The 26470-nt window shown below is 42.2% G+C and overlaps 1 protein-coding gene across 29 annotated transcripts in view; it reads right to left on the bottom strand.

The window, feature by feature from the left end:
• WNK1 (WNK lysine deficient protein kinase 1) overlaps nucleotides 1-11718 on the bottom strand; it is a 156607-nt gene extending 144889 nt beyond the window's left edge. For 27 of the 29 annotated variants that reach the window (XM_031650990.1, XM_021923229.2, XM_031650993.1 and 24 more), the window contains exon 1: nucleotides 10001-11376. In XM_031650990.1, the coding sequence (XP_031506850.1) occupies nucleotides 10001-10762 (762 nt within the window). In that variant the 5' untranslated portion in view covers nucleotides 10763-11376. Of the gene's footprint in view, nucleotides 1-10000 lie in introns of all 29 variants that reach the window. The other 2 variants (XM_031651009.1, XM_031651018.1) reach the window with 2 other exon arrangements.
• Between the last annotated feature and the right edge of the window lie 14752 nt (nucleotides 11719-26470).

Below are 26470 nucleotides of genomic sequence, written 5' to 3'. Positions count from 1 at the left end.
CGTGAGCCACTGTGCCCAGTTAATGATTTCTTAATAGCCAAGTGCAACAATTTCAACAGCCTAACTACTACACTTCTTTACTACCTGTTAAATTCATTCTCCACAATTACTACTGTGAAAACAGAACTTCTCTTATGTATTATTTTCCTGAAATTTTATTCCCTTGGTAATTGTTACTATTTTGCCTAAGGACCATTATTCTTCCCTCTCCCCCTCTCTAATTTTTCTGTAACTTTATATCCTCTCCCTAGCTTATCTCATTTACTTCCATTATTCCAGCTACAACTAATACATACGTTTTTGGGAATCATTAGCTTTTATCTCCATCTCAGGCCTCATCTTCAAGTTTCAGTAATATATCCAACTGCCTATTGAACTTCCTCCTGGAGATTTCACAAGAATCTCAAACTCAACATGTCCAACTGAATACATCTCCATACCTCCTCCCATCTAAAAAACAAAAAATCTTAAAACTTAAAAAAAAAACCTTTGATTTTTCTCCCTCAGTTGACAGCACTATCAACCCCTAACCTCTTAACCATGCTTCATTTTTCCTCCAAACACCAATTAATCACTAAACCCTAAATATTTTATCTCCTAAATATTTAAATGTTCTATTCCTTCTATTATCTCCCTTTAGGTCCTAAAAATCTCACATTCATATCCTAACTAGAGTAGCCCTCCCTTACTTGATGCTTCACTTCCCACCATCCAAAAATATTAAATGGAAAATTCCAGAAATAAACAATTCATAACTTTTTTTTTTTTTTTGAGATGGAGTTTCCCTTTTGTCGCCCAGGATGGAGTGCAATGGCGCAATCTTGGCTCACTGCAACCTCTACCTCCTGGGTTTAAGTGATTCTCCTGCCTCAACCTCCCAAGTAGCTGAGATTACAGGCACGTATCACCATGCCCAGCTAGTTTTTTTTGTATTTTCAGTAGAGACAGGGTTTTACCATGTTGACTAGGATGGTCTCAGAGTTCTGACCTCAGGTTATCCACTAGCCTCGGCCTCCCAAAGTGTTGGGATTACAAGCGTGAACCACCATGCCTGGCCAACAATTCATAACTTTTAAATTGTGTGCCATTCTGAGTAGTGTGATGAAATCATGAATGGGACACGTATCATCCCTTTGTTCAGCATATTCACACTGTTAATGCCACCCACCCATCTCGTCCTTTAGTCACTTAGTCGAATGGGTTATGGGATGGAAAATGCACAGTATGCATAGGGTTCAGTAGTGTCTGTAGCTTCAGGTATCCACTGGGGGGTCTTGCAAACCGCAAAGAAAACAGAATCAAAAAATAAAAATATGGACCAGGAGTGGTGGCTCATGCCTGTAATTCCAGCACTTTGGGAGGCCGAGCCTGGTGGATCACCTGAGGTCAGGAGTTGGAGACCAGCCTGACCAACATGGAGAAACCTCATCTCTACTAAAAATACAAAATTAGCCGGGCATGGTGGCGCCTTCCTGTAATTCCAGCTACTCGGGAGGCTGAGGTAGTAGAATCCCTTGAACCTGGGAGGCAAAGGTTGTGGTGAGCCGAGATTGCGCCACTGCGCTCCAGCTGGGCAACAAGAGCAAAACTCCGTCAAAAAAAAAAAAAAAGAAAAAAAAAAGAAAAGCAGGAGAAAAAAAATAATCATTATTCCCTAAGAAGAAGAGAGGGGACTACTGGAATCTCTACACTTCCCCCTGTATGCCTTTAATCCATTCTTGGACAATTACTGCTATGCAAATCTAACCAATTAATTTCTCTGTTTAAAACTCAACTCTTCAGTTACTCTCTACTTTCTTTTTTTTTTTTTTTTTTGAGACGGAGTCTCGCTCTGTCACCCAGGCTGCAGTGCAGTGGCCGGATCTCAGCTCACTGCAAGCTCCGCCTCCCGGGTTTAGCCATTCTCCTGCCTCAGCCTCCCGAGTAGCTGGGACTACAGGCGCCCGCCACTTCGCCCGGCTAGTTTTTTGTATTTTTTTAGTAGAGACGGGGTTTCACCGTGTTAGCCAGGATGGTCTCGATCTCCTGACCTCGTGATCCGCCCGTCTCGGCCTCCCAAAGTGCTGGGATTACAGGCTTGAGCCACCGCGCCCGGCCAGTTACTGTCTACTTTCTATACATAAGAACAGTCCGCCCTCTACATCCTCAGGTTCCATATCCACAGGTTCTGCATCCATGGATTCAACTAACTGCAGATGAAAATATTGGGGGAAAAAACAGTAACAAAACTCAATAATAAAAAACAACATGAATTTTAAAACACTACAGTATAAAAACTATTTACATAGCACTTACATTGTATTAGGCATTACAAGTAATTTAGCGATGATTTAAACTATACATGAGGAGCCACACCTGTAATCTCAGCATTTTGGGAGGCAGAGGCAGACGGATCACTTAAGGTCAGGAGTTCCAAACCAGCCTGGCCAACATGGTGAAACCCCATCTCTACTAAAAATACAAAAATTAGCCAGGCATGCTGGGATGTGCCTGTAATCCCAGCTACTCAGGAGGCTGAGGAATGACAATCACTTGAACCCAGGAGGCAGAGGTAGCAGTGAGCTGAGATTGTGCCACTGCACTCCAGCCTGGGCGACAGGGCAAGACTCAGTTTCAAAAAAAAAAAAATTAAATTAAAAAAATAAACTATACAGGAGGATGTACTACTGTAGGTTATATGAAAATACACCATTTTATTTAAGAGACTTGTGCATTCGTGAATTTTGGTACCCTGTGGTGGGGGCTGTCTGGAACCAATCTCCTATGTATACTGAGGAATGACTGTGTGTGGGAGGAGCAGTATGAAGAGTTCAAACAACATTTTAATACGACAATGATACCTAGTAACTCTTTAGCATGTTAAAGAGATAAATCTGTTGCATTTCCCAATTTACCTTAATCCACAATAATCTACCAGTCCATGTAAGGAGATTACCCACATAAAGATAGATATATCAGGTTATATAGCTCAAAACTCTTAGCCATGAAAATGATCTTATCCCAAGAAATCTGTTAATCTCTATCTAGTAATAGAGAATGTGCACATTAATAATTTGATTCACTAATTAATTTCACCTCTCACTGTTTGGTTTATACATTAGTGTGTGTTTGATTAACTAGACCATCTATCACGTATATACTGACAAAAATAATATTGTCTCTGAGAAGGTGAACCTCAGTTGCACAAAAGGTATCTACAGGAAAGACAGTATGCTTTTTCTTAACTAAAGAAAAAGTATGATGATTTTAACAAGCAAATTTCCAAACACTCCTAAATTCAAACTGTTAAATTTCTTAAGAATTCTTACATTCCTGAGAAAATTATTTGCTTGTAATGACTAATAGCTTATCTGAGGACTCTCTTCTAAAAAAATCATTCAACACATTCATTTAGCATAATGTATTTAATATGGTAATTTGGCAAGGCCAAGATTCAAGTCACAACACTAAAAAGTAAATTATTTATGAAACCCCACCTGAAAAATCTAAATTAATATAAATGAAGGTGGAGATATTATATGATCAATTAAGTTGGTCACAAAACCACAGCTTACTGATGCTTTTCCTCTTATGTAAAAAGTACAAGTAACCAATCTTTTAAAAACTACATATAGGCCAGGAACGGTGGGTCACACCTGTAATCCCAGAACTTTGAGAGGCCAAGGCAGGAGGATCACCTGAGGTCAGGAGTTTGAGACCAGCCTGTCCAACACAGTGAAACTGTCTCTACTAAAAATACAAATAAATAAATAAATAAATAAATAAATAATTAGCCGGGTGTGGTGGTGGGTGCCTGCAATCCCAGCTATACTGGAGGCTGAGGCAGGAGAATCACTTGAACGCAGGAGGTGGAGGTTTCAGTGAGCCAAGATCCCAAGATCACGCCATTGTACTCCAGCCTGGGCGACAGAGTGAGACCCCATCAAAACAACAACAACAACAACAAAAAAAAACCTACATATAAAATTAAGTCTGCTACCTGTCAAAGGCATAATCCTCTTCCAAACAAAATATTAAGAGCTTCTGACAATTTCTCTTCAAACTGAAAAGCTCCCCTTTTAAGATTTGAGAAATTAAGTTGACAAAGCAAAAAGCTCCCCAAATCCAACTAAGTTTAATACATTCCATTTGTAACAGGTGACAACTTATAGCCTTCTAAATGAATATTTAAGTATCCTTTGTTATATTTTATATAACACTTAACATTTTTCAAAGTACTTTCACATAGTATTTCAGTTGATCTTCAACAATCCTAAATCAGTAAGACATATCGCTAATAAATGAGCATTACAGATTAAGTTCCTTACTCAAGGTCAGAAAATTGGGTAATCTAGAACTCAAGGGTTCTGCCTTGGTGCTCCTTTTCATTGTATAGTATTCTATTACACCATAGTGAACTTTCTAAAGACTAATGGATTAGACAAAGTATATAACAATTTCAATATGATAAATAAATACTGTAAGAATTATATATGAGATCCACCAAAAGAAAATCTGCTTTCCAGATTCATGCAAAGAAGATGAGACAAGGAACTTAGCAGATTCTGAAAATAAGCAGTTCAGAAAGGTTGGCATTTGGGTGATGGGTCACAGAATTAGAATATTAGGAAAGGCCAGGTAAAGCTAAGGAATTTAAAAGCACCAGTACATAAAGGTCAATACCTGCTTTCCTCCTCCTCCAAGAATAGTAGTTAAGTTTTGCTATATGATTTTTCAAGCATAAATATAAACAAACAAAATCTTCACAGATTCCCTCAAAAGGACATCCTAAAAAAGATGCTGCATCATCATAGTTAATATTTATGTGGCAGGCCCTGTCCTACATGTTTTATATATGTTCATTCATTTAATCAGCACAACTCTATAAAGTGGGTGCTCTTTTTTACACCCATTTTACAGACAGGAAACTGTAGCACAAAACTTGCTTATTGAATCCAGGCAATCTAGTTCTTAACTACTATGTTACAAGGCAGAAAAATGGCCTCTTCAAACATAAACTGAGGTCACGCTAAGTCTTACCTATTCCTGCAGACCAGGTTTTAAAACAAAACAAAACATCTGGGCACAGTGGCTCAAGCCTGTAATCCCAGCGCTTTGGGAGGCCAAGGCGGGCAGATCACGAGGTCAGGTGTTCAAGACCAGCCTGGCCAACATGGTGAAACCCCGTCACTACTAAAAACACAAAAATTAGCCGGGCGTGGTGGCGGGCACCTGTAATCCTAGCTACTCAGGAGGCTGAGGCAGGAGAATCACTTGAACCTGGGAGGTGGAGGTTGCAGTGAGCCGAGATCGAGCCACTGTACTCTAGCCTGGGCGACAGATTGAGACTTTGTCTCAAAAAACGAACAAACAAAAGAAAAAACTCAAATAAAATACAAGTTACTAAATATATAATTTAAATTATCAACATAATTTACAGAACTGGTATAGCAAAGGTGTACTAATTATAATTATGAATTATTTCATAGTATGCTAAATGTTTTCAGAAACGATAATTGAGTATAGCTACTCTTGCTGCTTTTACAGCTTTATCTAAAAAAGTGTAAAAACTACCAGAAAACCCAAATAACAGGTTTAGGATGGTTTCTGAAAATGAGAGCCCAGTTTTAATTGAATGTTTCCATAGGGACGAACTAAGATGTATTTTATTTATATTTATATACATATATTTTTTATTTTTTTGAATTTCTTTGATAAGCTGCTGGTGGAATAAGATGAATTTTAAATGAATTTGAATGTCAAGAAATGAATTGTCACCAAGCAACAATAGATTCCTAGTTTGTTTTACACAAAAACAACCTCCTCCCAGGTTTGCAGATTACTTCTCAGACTGTGTTACCATGGGTCAGAAAAAAGGTAAGAGAAAAAATTTTGCCAATACTCCTAATCACTGACTTTGAGGATTTAAGAACAAACTCCAAAAACTATTCCCTGAGATGGAAAGTTATGCTGATTCTCATCCTAAAAAATAAGGAATGTGGCACAAATTTAAAAAGAGGGGAAAAAATCACCAACATTCAAATAGAGAGATTCAGTTCAATGAGATATTTTAAGAACTATAGCAAAGAAATAAATTATGGTTTCTTAATCACAGAACCACATCCCATTTCTGTAACACTGCTAAACTTTTCACAAAATATTAATGTCATATACTCATGACATATAGTCTTAATAAAAGACAAAGAAAAGTAAGCAGTTAAGTATATTGAAGCTTTGACAAAAATATGATTTGCTCCCTTTTCAGGCAGATGTGGAAACAATCTCATCAACATATAATGCATCATGTGAACTCTTCAAAGGCAACTTGGGGGGAAGGTGCTTAAAATAAATCATTCTTAAATCTGTGCATCAATGTTTTATTTCTTTCTTTTTTTTTTTTTTTTGAAACGGAGTCTCGCCCTTTCACCCAGGTTGGAGTGCAATGGCGCGATCTAGACTCACTTCAACCTCCGCCTCCCGGGTTCAAACGATTCTCCTGCCTCAGCCTTCCGAGTAGCTGGGATTACAGGTGCACGGATCACGCCCAGCTAATTTTGGTATTTTTAGTAGAGATGGGGTTTCACCATGTTGGCCAGGCTGGTCTCAAACTCCTGACCATGTGATCCGCCCACCTTGGCCTCCCAAAGTGCTGGGATTACAGGCATGAGCCACCACATCCGGCTGCATCAATGTCAGGCCCAACAGTAGTATTTTCTGACCAAGACAATCAAATACTAAAATTAAGGTGCACTACTTGTCTAATAAAACCAGGTAAAGAAATCTGCATCTTAAACAACTCAGTAATTACTGAAGATCCTGTGGTGTCAAAATATTACCTACGTATTATTTACTAAGAATTGATGCTTGTAATTAGCTGGGTGTGGTGGGCGCCTGTATTCCCAGCTACTTGGGAGGCTGAGGCAGGAGAATCGCTTGAACCCAGGAGGTGGAGGTTGCAGTGAGCTGAGATCAAGCCACTGCACTCTAGCCTGGAGATAGACCAAGACTCCATCTCCTTTTTTTTTTTTTGGGAAAAAAAAAAAAAAGAATTGATGCTTGTTTTACTAAAGAGCAGTGCATAGTATAACATGACTCTAAAAAATAAGCTTGGCAGAAAACAGCTTGATTTGTATACCACATTCACCCATCCACGAAAGCCTATTTATATCTCAATTTGAAGTGATGAAAATCAATACCCAAAACAGAAGCCTGAAATTTGCCATGGGTATAGGACCAGGTTCCTCCAGAAATCCAACAGCCACTTCCACACCAAAACAATATTGCTTCATTTGAAATTACTTATTAGCCATCTACTGGACTACAAATACTTTATCATCTCCCAAATTATTAGATCCTAACTAGCTTTTGTTCTTCATCTACCTAATCAAGTTATTTACCTGCTCTATGATTTCACTTTTCTTATTTGTCAAATAAATAGCTGGGCAGGATAACCTAAGATTTCTTCCAGTTTTAATACACTAAGATTTTAAAGTCAACAACTTAACACAATATTCTCCTGTCTTGCTTCAGAAATATGTGTATATTAAAAGGATACATTTAGCGAAAAAGTTTCTATCTTCCCAATGCTTTAGTAATCCCTTGGGCTTGTCCTTTAATTTGGCTCCAAAGATAAAAGTTCAAACACTGACCCAGTGAATACTTTATTAGGCATATAGTGCAACTGTCCTGGTCAAAAAACCAAAAATACTTCCTAACTGCTGCTATAAAGGATTTTTCAGATAGGATAATCTTTTCAAAATCAAAACAAAAAATTATAGAGGCACAGACAAATGACATGGAAGTTTCTAAATCAGGTACCACTTAATAAGCTAGGATTCATCTAGTTCTGCAGCCAAATCCGGAAATGACTCAAAAATAATATGCAATATAAGATTTTCTTTAGTTTAGTCATGCCCATGCCTAGATAATTAAAAATCCAAAAAGCTACCAGTTCTAAGAAAACCTGAGAAGCTTAGACAAAGTTTGTATCATATTAGACAAATTAAGTTTTTTTCACTGTATTATCAGTTCCAAGATAATAAAGTATCAGAAAATTCCAGGTGATAAAGGGAAAACACACATCACATTCTGAAAAGTCTCAGAAGTGAAATAATTAAAACTAACAAAATTAATTCATAAAGTGCTCAACAAGTAATTGGGTCCAGTCTCAAAAAAGTAAGGTAACCGGTTAAGGAAAAAAAAAATTGTTAAAAAGCACCTATTCAAATATAAAACTATAATGGAAGAATAAAATTCCAGCATCAGTAGCAATAGGCGTCGAAAGTACAAGAAAGAAATGTAAATTCTGTAAATTTCTGCCTGTAAACCAAAAGGAATCAGACATAAGTTGTTTTTGTTTTTGAGACAGAGTCTCGCTCTGTCACCATGCTGCAGTGCAATGGTGTGATCTCCACTCACTGCAACCTCCGCCTCTCGGGTTCAAGCTATTATCCTGCCTCAGCCTCCCAAGTATTGGGATTACAGGCGCGTGCCACCATACCCGGCTAATTTTTGTATTTTTAGTAGAGTCGGGGTTTCGCTATGTTGGTCAGGCTGGTCTCAAACTCCTGACCTCGTGATCCACCCGCCTTGGCTTCCCAAAGTGCTGGGATTACAGGCGTGAGCCACCGCGCCTGGCCCAGACTAAGTTTTTTGAGTATGACTGACGAAAAGGAATAGTTTTCGTTGTTTTTTTTTTTTTAAGATCTGTCACCTTTCCAATTCTAAAATACTATAAAATTAATGAGTACTTTTAATTTCACACTACCTTAGAAGTTCTACATCATTAACCGTAAAAGTTAAGAAATGATTATGTTTGTAAAGAACTTCTTAGTTTTTAAGTTTACTTCCACATGCTGTGTTAATTTCACATTTGATATGGCCTTAATTATTTGGAACCTGACATTCAAAGGGTTACATGTTAACATATTAGTTCATGGATAAAACAAGTTCCAAGATCATTCAGTTATTTTCATATCCTGTATCAGGCTGGTCTAATGACATTTTTTTATGTATGCATAATGTGGCTGACTTTTTTCCTTCAGTATAACCCTGCTCCTACTAATAACCTATGTTCGCCTATGCCCAGTCAGGGCAACATTCAAGCAAGCTGCTTCAGTTAGTCAAGCAACAAGTAGCGCAAACTCAGCTGTTTAAACCTAGAATGTACTAGTCAACCAGAATGACACACCATTATTTACACCACTAGAGGTTAAAAAAGGAAGTACTGCGACTCCTTTGGACTCTTGGGAAAGTTTAGCTTAAAAATATTTTATAAGATTAAAATAATGATGATGACATTACAACTCTCAAAGCACTTACACAATTTTGCATGGGCTCCTGTACTATTCGCTGTATAGTGAATGGGCTGAAAGACGTTAGTTTAACGAACAATGTCAGAGCAATGCTGCTACTGTAGGGTTTAAGCATCATTAGGTAGAAAAACATCAAACATTTATTTGCACGTCACTACTGCCAAGGCATTCATCCAAAAGGGGCAGAGAAGAGTCTTTTTTAATACTTATTTTATACTAAATGCCTGTGCAACCATCAAGTAAGATATATCCAAAAGTACAAGGTCGTTCTCATTTAAAAAGAACAGCCTGATTTCAGGAATGGAAACACGCTTCTACGCCCAGAGGCAGCTCATCACTGCAGAGCCTTTGATGAGACTGAAACGCACAGAGGAAGAAGCATCTGTACTTTCAACTTCCCCACTCATTCCAAGTTCCCTGCCAGACACTAAACCAGGAGACAATTCGTTTATACTAAGACGACCTTCACCACCCCTGCCCGGTAGCAAATCCCTCTGGCTACCAGTAATTCTTATCCTATCCCAACACCGAGGCACATGCTCCACATTCTCCTAATTTCAACCCCTTTCAAAAGTTGACCTCCCCTTCCCACTCGGAGTCCAACAGTTAGAGAATGCCAAGTGAAGGGTGAACTCGATCAACTGGCTTCGCCAAGCCAAATTTGGGATCCAGAGGACCTTCAAATAAAGAAGTAGGTGGGGCTTTACCTGCAGTTCACACCAGGCGACTTCCACAGTGGTTTCCGTGTCCAGACCTTTGTAGACCGTCTTAAAGGAGCCTCTGCCGATTTCGATGTCGAACTTGAGAAAGCGGCCATCGTTAGACATTCCCACGGCCTTGGTCTCCAGCTCTTCGATATCATCCTGCTGCTGGCTCCGTTCCTCCTGCGGCTCCTTGGCGCTGCCGCCGCCGCCGCTGCCACTTCTCGCTGGCGGCGGCTCCTCTTTGCTCCCCACAAGGCTAGGCTGGGACACTGGGCGGTCTTTGCTGGTACTGCTGGGGACAGTCGAGGGGGCAGGGCCCGCGACGGCCTGTTCCCCAGGGGCGGCAGCGGCTGGAGGCTGCTGGGCTACCTGAGAAGCGGCGGTGGCGGCCACGGTCTCCTCCCGGTGGGGCTCCGGTGGGGCGCTCTGCGGGACAACCGCGGGGATGCCGGGCTGGGGGAGGGAAAGAGGGAGGCCGGGGAGCTCCAACGCAGTGGCATTGGAGTCGCAGATGACACTCCGGCGGAAGAAGCGGTGCTCGGTGGTGGTGGTGGTGGCGGCCGCCCCGCGGCTGTCCTTGTCCATCGTGTGGCGGCGGCGCCGGTACTCCTCAGTCCTGCCGGTCCCGGCGTCGGCGGCCGCGGCCCCCAGCTTCTCCCCCACGGAGGAATCGGAGCTGGAGCCATTCTTGGGGACAGGAGCCGGCGGCGAGAGGAACAGGGAACCGGGAGTGCTGCTCTGCTTCTCCGCGGCGCCGCCAGACATGGTCGGTTCGCTGGCGAGAGGCGAGCGGGCTCGGAGTCGCGGATGGAAAGGGCGTGGGGGCCGAGCCGCCCGCGCAGAGGTCCGCAGGGCACCGCGGCCGGGCGGGTTCGCGCCGACCCGGAGACGCCTCACTCAGCACTGACCGGCCGCAGCGAGGGCGAGGCGGGCCGCTGGCACCGAGACTGCTGCGGCTCGCGAGGAGGGCTCGAAGGCGGGCGAGTCGGGAGCGGAGCCGCGGGGGTTAGCGCCGCACGGTCCGCATCCATCCTGCGGCGAGCGGCGGCCGGGCGGGCGGCGGCAGCGGAGGCGCCGCAGTCATGAGGGGAGGGCCCGGGGCCGGCACCGAGTCGAGGCGGATGCGGCGGACGCGGCTCCCACTGCCCCGCTCGCCGAGCCGGGCGGGCTAGGCCCAGAGGGCGGCGGCGCCGCGAGCACGGGACCAGGTCCGACGCCCGGGCGGTGGCAGCCCCGGGGCAGGGAGTGGGAGGGGCCGAGGCGAGCGGGGAAGGCCGCGGCCCGGCTCCGGTCACTCGGCGGCCGCCGCCTCCCACACGCGCCCCCCGCGATGGGGACCGGCCTCACAGGTCGCCCATCGCCCCGAGGCGAAGGGCCGGAGCCTCGGAGCCTCGGCGCCTGAGGAGCGGGCCCCCCCTTCCCCGAGGCCTCCCCGCCCGCCCCGGGCCTGGCGAACCCGCCTCCTCCCGGGCCGGTGCCGGGGGCTGACGGCGGAGGGAACGGCGGGGAGGGGAGGGCCGCTCACCGCGGGGCCCGAGCTCCGCTGCTTCTCTGAGGCAAGAGGAGAGGAGACCTAGAGGACTGGGTGAGGGGGAACAGGGAGAGAAAAGAGCAGTCACCCCCACCAGGCGCCTTCTGTCACCGAAGACGGGGGTGCGGAGGGGCCGAGAGAGGAGCCGCGTCCGCCCGGGAAACTCTGCGCTAAATGGCGCCGGGAGTCTGAAGCCTCCACACAGCCCGCTCGGATCCCGCCCCCCGCCGCCCGGGGCAGCCCCACCCCCACCTCGCTCCGGGGTTTTGCGCAGGCGTGCCAGCCCCGAGGCACCTTGGGACTTATAGTTTACGGGTTGGAGGAGATGAACGGGACCTAGGAGAAAAGTGCCTACGACTTCCGTGATGCCTCGCGGTTGCTGTAGCCTGATGCCTCGTGGGAGTTGTAGTTTTCTTTAGAAACCGTCCCTTCTGAAAGGCTGATGGGAGCGTCATCGCGGGTCGCTCAACCCCATCCTGAAGTCCGCGCGAGCTTAGGAAAATCATTATTTAGGGATTAATTGTGGAAGAAGGGAAGGAAGGGGAAAAAAAAAAAAGAGGAAGGGGGGGGGGGGAGATGGAAAGACTCCCATCATGCTCTGCTAAGCGAGAGAGCTCTTAGGGTTGCCATGCAATGAAAAATGATCTGTTGTTCATCTTTAATGGAGAGAGCCGCAGTAGTGTTGAGTGACTGCAGGGCTGTGGGGGTGGAGGGGAAGGGTAAAGCCGGATAATCGGAGCCTGAGTTCTGAGTCGGAGGAGGGGAAAAGAAACTTTGTGAAGATGGTGCATGAAATTAGTATTGATTAAATGGATTGGAGGAGGAGACAGGGAGGATTATCTTCCATCCTCCTCCCCTCAACAATTAAGGCCACATTCTCAGCTCCCGCCCGACACGGATATTCTGGCTCTCAAAAAAGGGCTGCCTGACTGAAATCGGGGATCCTAGTGAACTCTCTCTTGGCTTTGCCTGAAAGATAACAAAAGCGGGGGTTGAGGGAGCGGTGGATTCAAGAAAATATAAGGTCTACGGATCTATGGGTCTTTGGCCACACTTGGGGGGCTGGGCTGACTTCTGCCTTTGTAGTTGGTTGAAACTTATTTTCCACCTTTCTTCTGCTGGGTGGCTCCGTGAAACAACACCCCCTCTTTCTCCAGAGCTCCTCAGTGTCCACATGCAACGTCTACCAGGGCCCTGGGCCCGGGAAATGTGGATCCCTGCGGCTCGCCGCCATGGCATGTTTTTCTTGAAAGCATCCTTGTCTCCCTGGACCCCTGTGCTCCTCGCAGCTCCTCAAGATGCGGAGGGGACGAGCACCAGGGGGCACCAGACGGAGTAGGAGGCCGGACTCGGGAGCAGATGGCAGTTTAAAAGCCTCGGTCCAACCGGTGGAGAGCGGGAAGCGCGGAAAACGTACGCAACCGCATCAGAGCGTCCGGGCGCGGCCGCCTCTCTTGGGCGCCCGCTGCGGAACCAGCTCGGAAGCGCGCGTCCCGGGCCGAGGACCACGCTGCGAGCGAGCAGCCAGCGAGGAACTCGGCAGGAGGTTCCTTAGCACAGTTCTCGGATGAGCTCCACCTGCAGAATTCTTGCCGTGCAGTTCATGTTAATTCATCTGATACATAAAATGGTTAATGCTGTTTTCTTTCTCTTTTTTTTTTTTGTTGTTTATCACAAGCTACCCTTTCAAGTTTACAACAATGTTTGAAGCCAATGATTGTGAGGTTTCATGAAGCTGACAGATTGTGAACATTTTAAAATGCCAATTCAGTAGGGACAACTAGAGTACTAAAATATTAGTGTTCCATTGCTCTAGAAAATGTATCTTTCATTCGTTTGCTGTTGGTAATGGTAAATAATCTCATTATGGTAAATGGAATTAAGAGTGTATTTCCAACCGTAAACCTACTGTAAGCAAGGGAAGAAATGGCCGTAAAATACATTTTTATTATACTTCTTGAGTCAAATAAAACTTGCCCAATTGTTGCTTCAGGAGGAAAAATAGTCTGATTTTAAACAAAGGCAGCTAATTACAAATTGGCAAGTTAAAAGAAGATCAGTAAATCACAATGTTCCCTTTTGGCACCATAAAAAAATTAGGATATTTTTGTGTGAGTGGTTATTAAAGGATTTTATTATTGCCTGTTCCTGTTTACTGAGCCCTGAAACTTTGGCCACACTGCATTGGACACAAGTCCCTTGATAATCACCATGCCCTATCAACATGTCTTTTCAACCAGGAACAACTAAATTCATTGTAAGTAATTTAATTAACTGTTGACTTAGAACCACACTTGCCTAGGAGACAGCTTTTCCCACTTGTGTAATGTTAGCTTTACAATGAAATCAGATACAATTTTAAGTTGAATATAATCTTATTACGTACAATGATTAGATTTAAAGGTTATGTTGTTTAGTGTGCGCATTTTACTAACACTTTTTTGTTCAGTTTTTTTTTTTTTTTTTTTGGAAAGAGTCTCATTCTGTTACCCAGGCTGTAGTCCAGTGGCTTGATCCTGGCTCACTCAGTTCTTTTTAATGCTTACCAACCTATCTCCAAGTAAATGATATTTTCTGTTACTCATTACTATAATTCCTAATAGTACTTTTCCTTTCTCTGTTGTTTCAATTATCGAGTAAAGAATCAACCTCTCTGTATTCCATATAAAACATCAAGTGACTGTAAACAGAGGTAACAAAGAAACCAGGATACAATGAATGCACTAAGCTCAGAGGTTTGACTTCCTGACATTTGGTTCCACAAGGATACAAGTATGTTATTCTCTCTCACCATTTCTCTATTCTCTCTAGTTCTTGTTCATGCTCTCACATTGATTGATTCATGTTTCTTTCTATTCCCATCCATTCACATTTTTCGTTTACATGGTTTCTGCCATTGGTAACTAGCTAGCAATGAAAGAGACACCTTTGATTTAGACAGTGACTGAAATATCCTGAACACACAAGATCTACCTTACTTTGAATGTGGCATAATATTAATACATAAAGTTGCTTCTTGAAGTGTAGGGGAAAAAATTGTCCCATCTTCAGAGCATTTCTCTTTTTTTCTTTGTCTCCTTCCCCTCATTTTCCCATGCTCCTTTGTCTTGCCTATGGGTAATTTTTATTTTACCTCTTTGTCATCTGGAACCCTGTCATCTGGAAGTAGGCAGTGAAAATCAGGCAGCTAAACAATGAAGAATAGTTTTTAAGAACTTTATATTATAAATGAAATAGAGGGGATGGGATTTTACCTATATCAAAGTATATTATAAAACCACAAAATGAAATCTGTATGGTACTGAGGTAAGCATAGGCAATGGAACAGAAGAGAGTACAGAAACAGTCTCATGTATGTATGGGAAGTTCATATATAAGGAAAATTGCATTTGAAGTCAGTAAGGCGAAATAATAAACAGTGCTTGGACAATTAGTTATTCATTTGAAAAATAAATGAGGTCAGTGTACTTCGGACTGTTCACAAAATTAATTTCCACATAGATTGAATAACTAAACTTTAAAAAAAAATCTGAAGAATTTTTTAAATATAGGAGAACATAAGGTACTAAAGGGCTTCAAAGAACAATCCAAGAGCCACAAAGAAAAATATTTGACAATATCAAAATTGATAATCTATTCAACAAAACACAAGCTGCCAGAAAAACTCTGGAGACTGTATAACAAAAGATCAATATCCAAAAGATATGGGAAAAAAAACCTCTTAAATCACTGAGAAAAAGGCAAACCACTATATAGAAAAGGAGGATATGAAAAGATAATTTAGAAAGCAGTAAATGCCATGGTGGCTTACACCTGTAATCCCAGCACTTTGGGAGGCCTCAGTGGGAGGATCACTTGAGGTCAGGAGCTTGAGACCAGCCTGGCCAACATGGTGAAACCCCATCTTTACTAAAAATACAAAAATTAGCCGAGTATGGTGGTGCGCGCCTATAGTCCCAGCTGCCTGGGAGGTTGAGGCATGAGAATCACTTGAACCCAGGAGGCGAAAGTTGCAGTGAGCCGAGATTGCACCACTGCACTCCAGCCTGGGCAACAAAGCGAGACTCTGTCTAAAAAATAAATAAATAAATAAAGCAGTAAATGCAAATAACAAAAATAAACAGGAAAAAAATGCTGAAACTCAGTAACTAGCAAAATGCAGATTAAAATATATTATTTTCTCTCATAAAATTGAAAGATTATCTTTTATTGAGACAGAGTCTCACTCTGTTGTCCAGGCTGGAGTGCAGTGGTGCAATTACAGCTCACTGTAGCCTCATACTTCTGGGCTCAAGCCTGCCAAGTAGCTGGCACCACAAGTGTGCACCACCATGTCCAGCTAATTTTTAAGTTTTTTGTAGAGATGAAGTCTCACTATGTTACCTTGGCTGGTCTGAACTCTCTGGACTTCTCCTATTTCAGCCTCCCAAAGTGCTAGGATTGCAGGTGTGAACCACCACGCCTGGTGTAAATTGAGCACAAAAAAAAAAAAAGTTTTTTTTTTTCTTTTAGTGTCCGCATCATGGCAACTTGCAAAATTTTTAAGGATTGGTAATATCAAGTGTTGGCAAGGATGTGGGGAAACGTGCTGTTAATGATATGGTAACTTAGTACAACCTTTTTTGAGGGCAGTTTGTCAGCAATTATTAAAATGTACGATGTGCATCGCCTTTTTCTTTCTTTTTGGTACCCATCTTGGAAAAACACCTGCACGTGTTTCCTAAGAAATATCTATAAGAGGCTGGGTGCAGTGGCTCACGCCTGGAATCCCAACACTTTGGAAGGCGGAGGCGGGTAGATCACAAGGTCAGGAGTCCGAGATCAGTCTGGCCAACATGGTGAAACCCCGTCTCTACTAAAAATACAAAAAATTAGCCAGGTGGGGTGGTGTGTGCCTGTAATCCCAGCTACTCGGGAGGCTAAGGCAGGAGAATCACGTGAACCAGGAGGCAGAGGTTGCAATGAGCCAAGATCGTGCCACTGCACTCCAGTCTGGGCAACAGTGCAAGACTCTGTCTCAAAAAAAAAAAAAAAAGAAAAGAAATATCTATAAGAATATTCACTATAGCCAGGTGCAGTGGTGTGTGCTTGTAGTCAGCTACTTGGGAGGTTGAGGTGGGAGAATTACTTGAGCCCAGGAGGTCGAGGCTGCAGTGAGCTATGATCACGCCACTGCACTCCAATCTGAGTGACAGAGCAAGACCCTGTCTCTAAAAAACAAAAACAAAACAAAAAACCATTCACTGTGGCTTTATCTGTAACAAAAAATCCAAATGATCTGCATGTTCATCAAAAAGAAAATGGTTAAACTATGGTATATCCAATTTGGGGTACACCATGCAACAGTAGGAAAAAGGAGATTGGCCGGGCACGGTGGCTCACACCTGTAATCCCAGCACTTTGGGAGGCCGAGACGGGCGGATCACAAGGTCAGGAGATCAAGACCATCCTAACATGGGCTCACCCGGTGAAACCCCGTCTGTACTAAAAAATACAAAAAACTAGCCGGGCGCGGTGGTGGCGCCTGTAGTCCCAGCTACTCGGGAGGCTGAGGCAGGAGAATGGCGTGAATCCGGGAGGCGGAGCTTGCAGTGAGCTGAGATCTGGCCACTGCACTCCAGCCTGGGCCACAGAGCGAGACTCCGTCTCAAAAAAAAAAAAAAGAAAAAGGAGATAAATATCTATGTGGTGCCATAACCATTAAGTGAAAGACTCAAGTTTCAGGAAGATATGCACTAGATCACATCTCGTATTTTTTTTAAAAAGTTATGTTTCTATGTGTATTTAAAGGCATGCAGAAAAAGTCTAGTTAGTACACACCAAAATGAAAAGGGAGGTTACTTCTGGGGAATACTCAGATCTTTTTTGTGGTTTCTTTTTTGGAGACGGAGTCTCGCTCTGTCACCCAGGCTGGAGTGCAGTGGTACAATCTTGGCTCACTGCAACCTCTGCCTCCCGGGTTCAAGTGGTTCTCCTGCCTCAACCTCCCAAGAAGCTGGGACTACAGGCATACACCACCATGCCCGGCTCATTTTTTGTATTTTTAGTAGTGATGGGGTTTCACCATGTTGGCCAGGTGTGAGCCACTGTGCCCAGCCAAATACTCATATCTTTATTTTGTGAATTTCTTAATACATTCTCACTCATTGCAGATAATTTGAATGTTACAGAATAAAGTATGGAAGAAAGTGAAAATTACCAGAAAATCTACCCAGCCATAGATAGCAACCTTTAATATGTAGGTGTATTTCTTTCCAGACAGATAAAAATTTTATAATCATGTCATAAGCTTTTCCAGTGTATTACATACTCTCTGGAAACATCGTTCTCTAATAACTGCATAGTATTTCACCATATGACATTACCAAGTATAAGTCTTTCACATTATCTGGAAGGAACATAGGGGAAAATATTTTAAATGTCCCAGGCTTTAACATGCTCTGACAGGAAAAGATTTATCAGAATCACTTAGGAAGCTTTTACAAAATACACCTGTTGGACTGTTTCACCACTACTCCCCATGCAATCTAGATATATTTTTTGGTGAGAGAATGCATTGCAAGCAGACCTGTGTTGCAAGAAATTTTTAAAGGAAAGTATTAGAATATTAGTAAAAGGATTAGTAAATTAGGATTTAAACAAGGAATGAAAATACCAGAAAAAAAATATGTTGGAAAATAAAAAGGCCAGAAAATAAAAAAGAAAATAAATAAAAGAAAACATAAAAGGCATTTTATTAGTCATGTTAAAAGGTAAATGATGGCTTCAAGTAAATGTAATAATAATGTATGATATGCATTACAATATATGAAGAAGTAAGTGGGACATGGTGGCTCATGCCTGTAATCCTAACACTTTGGGAGGCCGAGGTGTGAGGATCACTTGAGGCCAGGAGTTTGAGACCAGCCTGGGCAACATAGTGAGACCTTGTCTCTAAAAAACAAAAAATATTTTGAAGTAAATAAAATTTAAAAATATATATATATATAGAAGTAGATGTATAATGGTTATAGCATAAGAGACAGGAGGGGCCGGGCGCGGTGGCTCAAGCCTGTAATCCCAGCACTTTGGGAGGCCGAGGCGGGCGGATCACGAGGTCAGGAGATCGAGACCATCCTGGCTAACATGGTGAAACCCCGTCTCTACTAAAAATACAAAAAACTAGCCGGGCGTGGTGGCGGGCGCCTGTAGTCCCAGCTACTCGGAGGCTGAGGCAGGAGAATGGCCTGAACCTGGGAGGCGGAGCTTGCAGTGAGCCGAGATCGCGCCACTGCACTCCAGCCTGGGTGACACAGCGCCAGACTCCGTCTCAAAAAAAAAAAAAAAAAAGAGACAGGAGGAGGAAATGGAAGAATAATGTTATTAGGGTCTTATACTATATATGAAATGGCATAATATTATTTGAAGGTAAACTATAATAAGTTCAAGTTGCATATTGGAAACACTGAAGCAATCACTAAAATTATCAGATACAGAGGTATAAGTAATAAACCAGTAGTAGGGATAAAATTGAGTCATTAAAAAATACTTACATAATTCAAAAGAAGGAAGAAAAAGAACAAAAAGAGAGCAAATGAAATGACTAGAAAACTGACCAACATGAGGATTTCAGTTCAACTACACTGACAATTATGTTAAAATTAAATGGTTTAAACTCTTTTAAACTCTCCAATTCAATGGAAGACATTAAGAGATTGGATAAAAAACAACACCATACTACATACTGCCTATAAAAAAAAAACTTTAAAGTTAAAACACAGATTAAAAGGATTAAAAAATATATACCAAGAAAACACCAATCAAAATAAAACAAGAGTGGCTATATTAATACAAAGCAAGGACTATTAACAGGGATAGAAAGGGATCTCTCATAATTACGAAGAGGTCAATTCCTCAAGAAGACATTTTAATTCTAAATAAGGGTTAAAACTATAACGCTTCGAGAAGAAAACAGGAGAAAATCTTTGTGACTCTGGGTTAAGCAAAGAATTTTTTTTTTTTCCTGAAACAGAGTCTCGCTCTGTCACCAGGCTGCAGTGCAATGGCACGATCTTGGCTCACTGCAACCTCCACCTCCCAGGTTCAAGCAATTCTCCTGCCTCAGCCTCCCAAGTAGCTGGGACTATAGGCACGTGCCACCATGCCCAGCTAATTTTTGTAGTTTTAGTAGAGACAGGGTTTCACCCTGTTGGCCAGGATGGTCTCAATCTCTTGACCTCGTAATCTGCCCACCTCAGCCTCCCAAAGTGCCGGGATTACAGGCGTGAACCACCACACCTGGCCTAAGTGAAGAACTTTTAGGTCCGGCTGCAGCGGCTCACATCTGTGATCCCAACACTTTAGGAGCCCAGGAAGATTACTCGAGACCAGGAGTTCAAGACCAGCTTGGGCAACATAGCAAAACCTTGTCTCTACAGAAAATAAAAATAAAAGACTTTTAAGGACACAAAAAGCACAAACCGTAAAAGAAAAAATAGTTAAACTGGACTTCATCAAAATTAGAAATTTGTGTTCTTTTTGTTTGTTTTGTTTGTTTTTTATAGAATAGAGACAAGGTCTTTCTGTGTTACCCAGGCTGGTCTCAAACTCCTGGTCTCAAGGAAACTTCCTGCCTCAGCCTGCCAAAGTGCTGGGATTACAGGTGTGAACCACTGTGCCCAGCCAGACATTTTTGTTCTTTAAAGATGATGTTATGGAAATGAAAGGGCCACAGACTGGGAGTCAATATTGCAAAACAAATATCTGAAAAACTATTTGTAAACAGAATATATAGGAAACGCTTACAATTCAACCTTAAGATAATAGTACAGTAAAAATGTGTGCAAAAGATTTGAACAGATACTTCACCAAACAATATAAATGAATGGATAAGTCTGCACTTGAAAAGATGTCCATCATTAGTCACTAAGGAAGTGAAAATTAAAATTACTATGAAATGTCACCACATACCCGGTAAAATCACTACAATTAAAAATGGCTGGTGAGGATGCAGGAGCAACTAGTTTCTCGTACGTTGCTACTGGGAGTACAGTGGTTCAGCCAGTTTGGGAAATAGCTTGACTCTCTAATAATTAAAGTTGAACATACACTTACCATATGATCCAGCAGTCCCACTGCTAGATATTTACCCCAGAGAAATGGAAACATATGTCCACACAAAGACTTGCGTGGAAAATTTCATAACAATTTTACTCATGATAGCCAAAAACTAGAAACAAACCAAATATCTATCAACTGGTGAACAGACAAGTAAATTGTGATGGGTCCTTATGATGGAATGCTACTCAGCAACAAAAATAAACAGAGTGCTATGTACAATAATATGGATAACTCTGGAAAGCATTATGCTAAAGGAAGGGAGCCAGACACAGAAGTCTACTGATTTCATTTACATGGCCATCTAGAAAACGCAAAACTGATAGCTGAACGATCGGTTCTGGGGTTAGAGGGGGAGAAAATGAACGGCAAAGGAGCACAGAGAACTTTTTGAGTGATGAGAATGTTTTCCGTCTTAATTTTGGAGATGGTCACATGACTGTATTCATTCAAAACTCATTAAGTGGGTGATTATCCTTTCTTTTTTTTTTTTTTTTTAAAGACAGGGTCTTGCTCTGTTGCCCAGTCTAGAGTGCTGTGGTGCAATCATAGCTCATCACAGCCTCAAACTCCTGGGCTCAAGGGATCCTCAGGCCTCAGCCTCCCGAGTAGCTGGGACTACAGATGCACACCACCACTCCAAGCTAATTTTCTTTTTTTTGTAGAGATGAGGATCTTGCTATGTTAGTGATCATCCTACCTTGGCCTCCCAAAGTGTTGGGATTACAGGTGTGAGCCACCGCACCTGGCCCTGGCTATATTTTAAATGGGCAATTTTTTATTGTATACAAGTTATTCTTCAAGAAATCAGATTTTTAAAATGATATTTCATTCTGCCAAAATTATTGAAACATAATATACTCTATAAAGCACCCTATTCTGCTTACAAACTATTTGTCTCGATACCCAAGAGATATGAAACATAACTGAAAAGTCTACATAAACTTTATGGTAAAAATGAAAAAATGGTATTACTAATTTAGTTTGAAAAACCTTTAAGCAGTGGTCATTTTCATCCATTTCGGTGGTTTGGAGGGATAGGGATAGCTATCAAGACAGATATTTAAAAGATTCTGAACATAATCAATGCTCACCTGAGTATCTCCTTACTAGTAAATAGAAAGATGAGCTTCCCAACTCCTTATGATCTCTAAGAGTTTGCTTACATTATTTAGTCATTTATGATCAAGGCACATTCTGTATGCTACTAATATATTCATAATTTGACATTCAGTGATAATTTTTTGATTTTTTTTTTGAGACAGAGTCTTGTTCTGTTGCCCAGGCTGGAGTACAATGGCACAATCTCAGCTCACTGCAACCTCTGCCTCCCAGGTTCAAACAATTCTCCTGCCTCAGCTTCCCAAGTAGCTGGGATTACAGGCACCTGCCACCATGCCGGGCTAATTTTTGTATTTTTAGTAGAAATGGGGTTTCACCGTGCTGACCAGGCTGGTCTCGAATTCCCAACCTCAGGTGATCTGCCTGCCTTGGCCTTCTAAAGTGCTGGGATTACAGGCATAAGCCACCGCACCCAGCCAATTTTCTGAATCTTAAGATAATTTTACTGAACATATTTTGCTTAATTAACCTCTACAGTCAGGTTAATTCTGTAACTAAAAAGCGTATGTAGCAAATTCAACAACAGCAATAATATTATCATCTTCCAATGTCTGCCTGTGTTTGGACCAATTGAAGATATGGTAAATTGACTTCCTTAGAATAGCTGGGAATTAGGAAAAGAGTGCCAACATCTATAGTGGGTAATACTCCTCAGAAGACAGAAGTATACATTCTCTTAAGACAGTAATAATGCTCTTTGAGTAGTAGTCTTGGCCAGGTGCAGTGGCTCACACCTGTAATCCCAGCACTCTGGGAGGCCAAGGTGAGTGAATCACCTGAGCTCAGGAGTTCAAGACAAGCCTGGCCAACATGGCGAAACCCTATCTCTACTAAAAATACAAAAATTAGCTGGGTGTGGTGGCAGGCGCCTATAGTCCCAGCTACTTGGGAGACTGAGGCGGGAGAATCACTTGAACCCAGGAGGCGGAGTTTGCAGTGAGTGAAGATTGAGACACCGCACTCCAGTCTGGGTGACAGAGCGAGACTCCTAAAAAAAAATAATAATAATCACAAGGCTCATGAAATTATACCAGGAGACAATAGGGGAAGAAGATAAAGAAAAGGAACCTGGACCACTGAGGTCCGTAGTGGATGAGATCTTAGCAAGCTGACCCTCCCAGAGCTGGGCCCTTCGTTGAACTGAATTAATAAGTTGGCATTCCATTTCAGGGTGGCAAGTTACCTCACCCTATTCCCTTTGGAACCCACTTCCTGTGAAGTTTCTTACTAGAAAAATTCTAAAATGATTATTTATTTCACCCTCCTGTGTTTTCCCTCCCCCACCCTTCCTAAGATACTCCGAAATGTCTTTTGTACGCATATCTAGATGAGGTTCCCACTGGAGAAGAAGCAGGTTGAATTTCACATCTTGTATGCTGTGCAATTTTCACTCTTCAATAAGGGTGCTAAGCAATAATTATAGTCATGATGATAAAGGCGCCAGGCTATGGATATGCATGTGTACAAGGAAACTAGATATGAATGTGGGGGTTCCTAGAGAAAAACAAGGTAGTGTGGCCTCATAGCTTAGTACAGGTAGGGAGTAGCTTCTCAAATTAGACCCTGTCAGCTGCCAGGCTGATTTCAGCTCTCTATCTATGCATCTCTACAGCTCTCACCATGGAGCTCTGACAGAGGTATTACCTTATGACAGGATAGGACTGGGGGATCTTATCACTTGTCTCTGCCTATAACAAGCCCGGACAGGTTGAAGTGTTGGATTGGCTTTCAAAAAGAATCAGGACACCAGGGCCAGGTCTTGATTAGAAAAATAAAGTCTGTGAGACTGTCTTTGCCCACAGGTAGTTATTAGGAGGAAGCCTAGAGGGCTGAACACCGGCCCAAAGAGCAATGTGAAGCCCCTGTAAAGACTTAGCCCTTATTGCCAAATCAATTCTGATTCAATTTTTGAAATGGAAAAAAGGTGTTACTTCTGTAGACACCTGTGATACCTGGCCATCACCTACAGATGGATGATATTCCAAAATAGATTTCCTACGAGGTTTTCAAGTATACAGATCCTCTCAAGAAGCATCTTCTGATCATCGAGTTACATGAATGAAAATCTGTGTAGCAGTTTGTTGAAAACTTATCAGCTAACCGGGAGGATCATTGTTGACATTCCTACATATTTCCACAATCAGAGGTAAGCCGGCTGAGAATAAGGTCTAGGCCTCATGCTTACTTGTGTTATAAGGCCTTGGGCACAGCAGATGTTGATTAACTACGTGATTGACTCAAAACGTTAAATTTAATTTTGTGTATCCAAGCCCACCCTCACACACATTCATGCGCACTGATACATACACACACACACACACAGAACAAACTAGGTTTCTTAATGAAATGTGTTCATCATAACAGTAAAAGACATACTTTTATTTATTTTTTAATTTTATTCATTTATTTTTCTTGAGACAGAGTTTCGCTCTTGTTGCCCAGGCTGGAGTGCAATGGCACGATCTTGGCTCACCGCAACCTCCACTTCCCGGGTTCAGTCGATTCTCCTGCCTCAGACTCCCGAGTAGCTGGGATTACAAGCATGCGCCACCACGCCTGGCTAATTTTTGTATTTTTAGTAGAGACGGGATTTCTCCATGTTGGTCAGGTTGGGCTCGAACTCCCGACCTCAGGTGATCCGCCCGCCTTGGCCTCCCAAAGTGTTGGGATTACAGGCGTGAGCAACCATGCCCGGCCAAAGACATACGTTTAAAAATTACATTATCTCTTCAGAGGCCAGAAAATTATGGCATTTCACTTTTTTTATTGTACTCTTTTAAAAAGTAACTTTCATTACTTTTTCATTCCAGCAGTAATACATGTCCTTTTTAGAAAACTTTAAAAATAAGAATAAGGCGGGGCGCGGTGGTTGATGCCTGTAATCCCAGCACTTAGGGAGGTGGAGGTACGAGGTCAGGAGATCGAGACCATCCTGGCCAACATGGTGAAACCCCATCTCTACTAAAAATACAAATATTAGCTGGGCATGGTGGCGCATGCCTGAAGTCCCAGCTACTCGGGAGGCTGAGGCAGGAGAATTGCTTGAACCCAGGAGGTGGAGGTTGCAGTGAGCCGAGATCCTGCCACTGCACTCCAGCCTGGTGACAGAGTGAGACTCTGTGTTGAAAAAACAAAAAAACAAAAAAAGCCAAAAGAAGTAAAAGTTACTCATAATTCCTACCACAAAGAGATAACCTCATTCACATTTAATATATTTCTTTGCAATATTTCTCTATGCTTTTATGTATGAGTATTTGTTTCTTCTTTTTTTACTGTATATTATTGTCTTATAATTTTTATCTAACAATATACTTTCATTTCGCTAAGTTTTTAATTATAATATTTTAAGTCATAGCATAGTCTTCCATCATATGGCTGAACCAAAACATATTTTATTTTTATTTTTATTTTTTTCTGAGATGACCTGCCAGTCTGTGTTGTTTTTGATCACATTAAGGCCCTCAAAGTAATTTTTTTTTTTTTTTCCGTGACCACTGAGAATAACAGGAGTGGACAATGGGGAAAAGGTGGGGAAGGAAATAAGTAGGAAATTGTGACAAATGGACATGAGAGCCAAGCTCCATTTTAAAGGTCAACAGATCCATTTAGATATTATGATAGCTTGTCAGCTTCTACCACACTATAAGCTTTTAGTATTTATATGATATTAACTGGGGTTTTAAAGGGCCTTCCCAGTCAGTTTTTATGTTTTTTTAGGTAAAAATAAAGGCACAAGGGACAGTCAATGTTGTGTCAAATAAAGTCTGACCTGCTTCCTGATCCTGACAACAGTTCACTTCACCGTTAAAATCCCTCATCAACAATAGTCCCTGAAGTTACAGCTAGCAATTTATGTGACTCTTAATTTAAATGAGGCTGGCAGGCCTAATCCTCATGTTAAATTTAGGATTCGTTTTCTAGCTGGGCTTGCATTTCTGTATTTTTAAAAGGTGATGCAATGGCCCACTCAAATTGGTTATTTTACTATAGTTTTAATTCCAAAGCTGTGTTTTTCTTTTCTTTTCTTTTCTTTTCTTTTTGCCAGGTGCAGACAGGGTCTCACTCTGTCACCCAGGCTGGAGTGCAGTGGCGTGATCTCAGCTCACTGCAGCCTTCAACTCCTGGGCTCAAATGATCCTCCCACCTCAGCCTCCCCAGTAGCTAGGACTACAGGTGCCTGACACCACACCTGGCCTGTTTATTGGTCTGTAATGGCTTATCGTTCAGGACCGATAACTTCTAATGGCACCTTGTATTTTTCCAGTATCTTTTTCTCAAACTCATATACTTATCCTCCTTCTCCCACAGTCCCTTTGAGGAAGGATGCAAACTGGGATAAAGTAGATGGGGAAACTGAGACACAGAAAGGGGATGAGTTCGGCCGCAGAGCCACCTCCCCAGTGACTAACTTTACTAGTAGGTTATTGCATGTCCAAATATAACCTCCATCTAGACCCAAGACACTGAATCTTAGTGAATCTTAGGATTTTTCCCCCTCTCATATTTACTGGTTAGAAAGAAACTTGCCTACCTTACAACATATTTTTCTAGGCAAATAGCAAGTGCTAAGGATGCTCTTTGACAGGTAAATAGCGTGGAACCAGGATAGACATCCTGAGAGAGGAAACCAGATTTGCAGATCATTATTAAAAGTTCAGTGCTCCTCTAAGTCTGAGATTGTAAAATTACCAGGCTGTATATGCACATGAATTCTCTAGACAAAC

Source organism: Papio anubis, chromosome 9 (genome assembly GCF_008728515.1).
Source record: "Papio anubis isolate 15944 chromosome 9, Panubis1.0, whole genome shotgun sequence".
NCBI lineage: Eukaryota > Metazoa > Chordata > Mammalia > Primates > Cercopithecidae > Papio > Papio anubis.
Note: the sequence above shows the minus strand (reverse complement) of the source record. Positions and strands in the feature narration are given on the sequence as shown.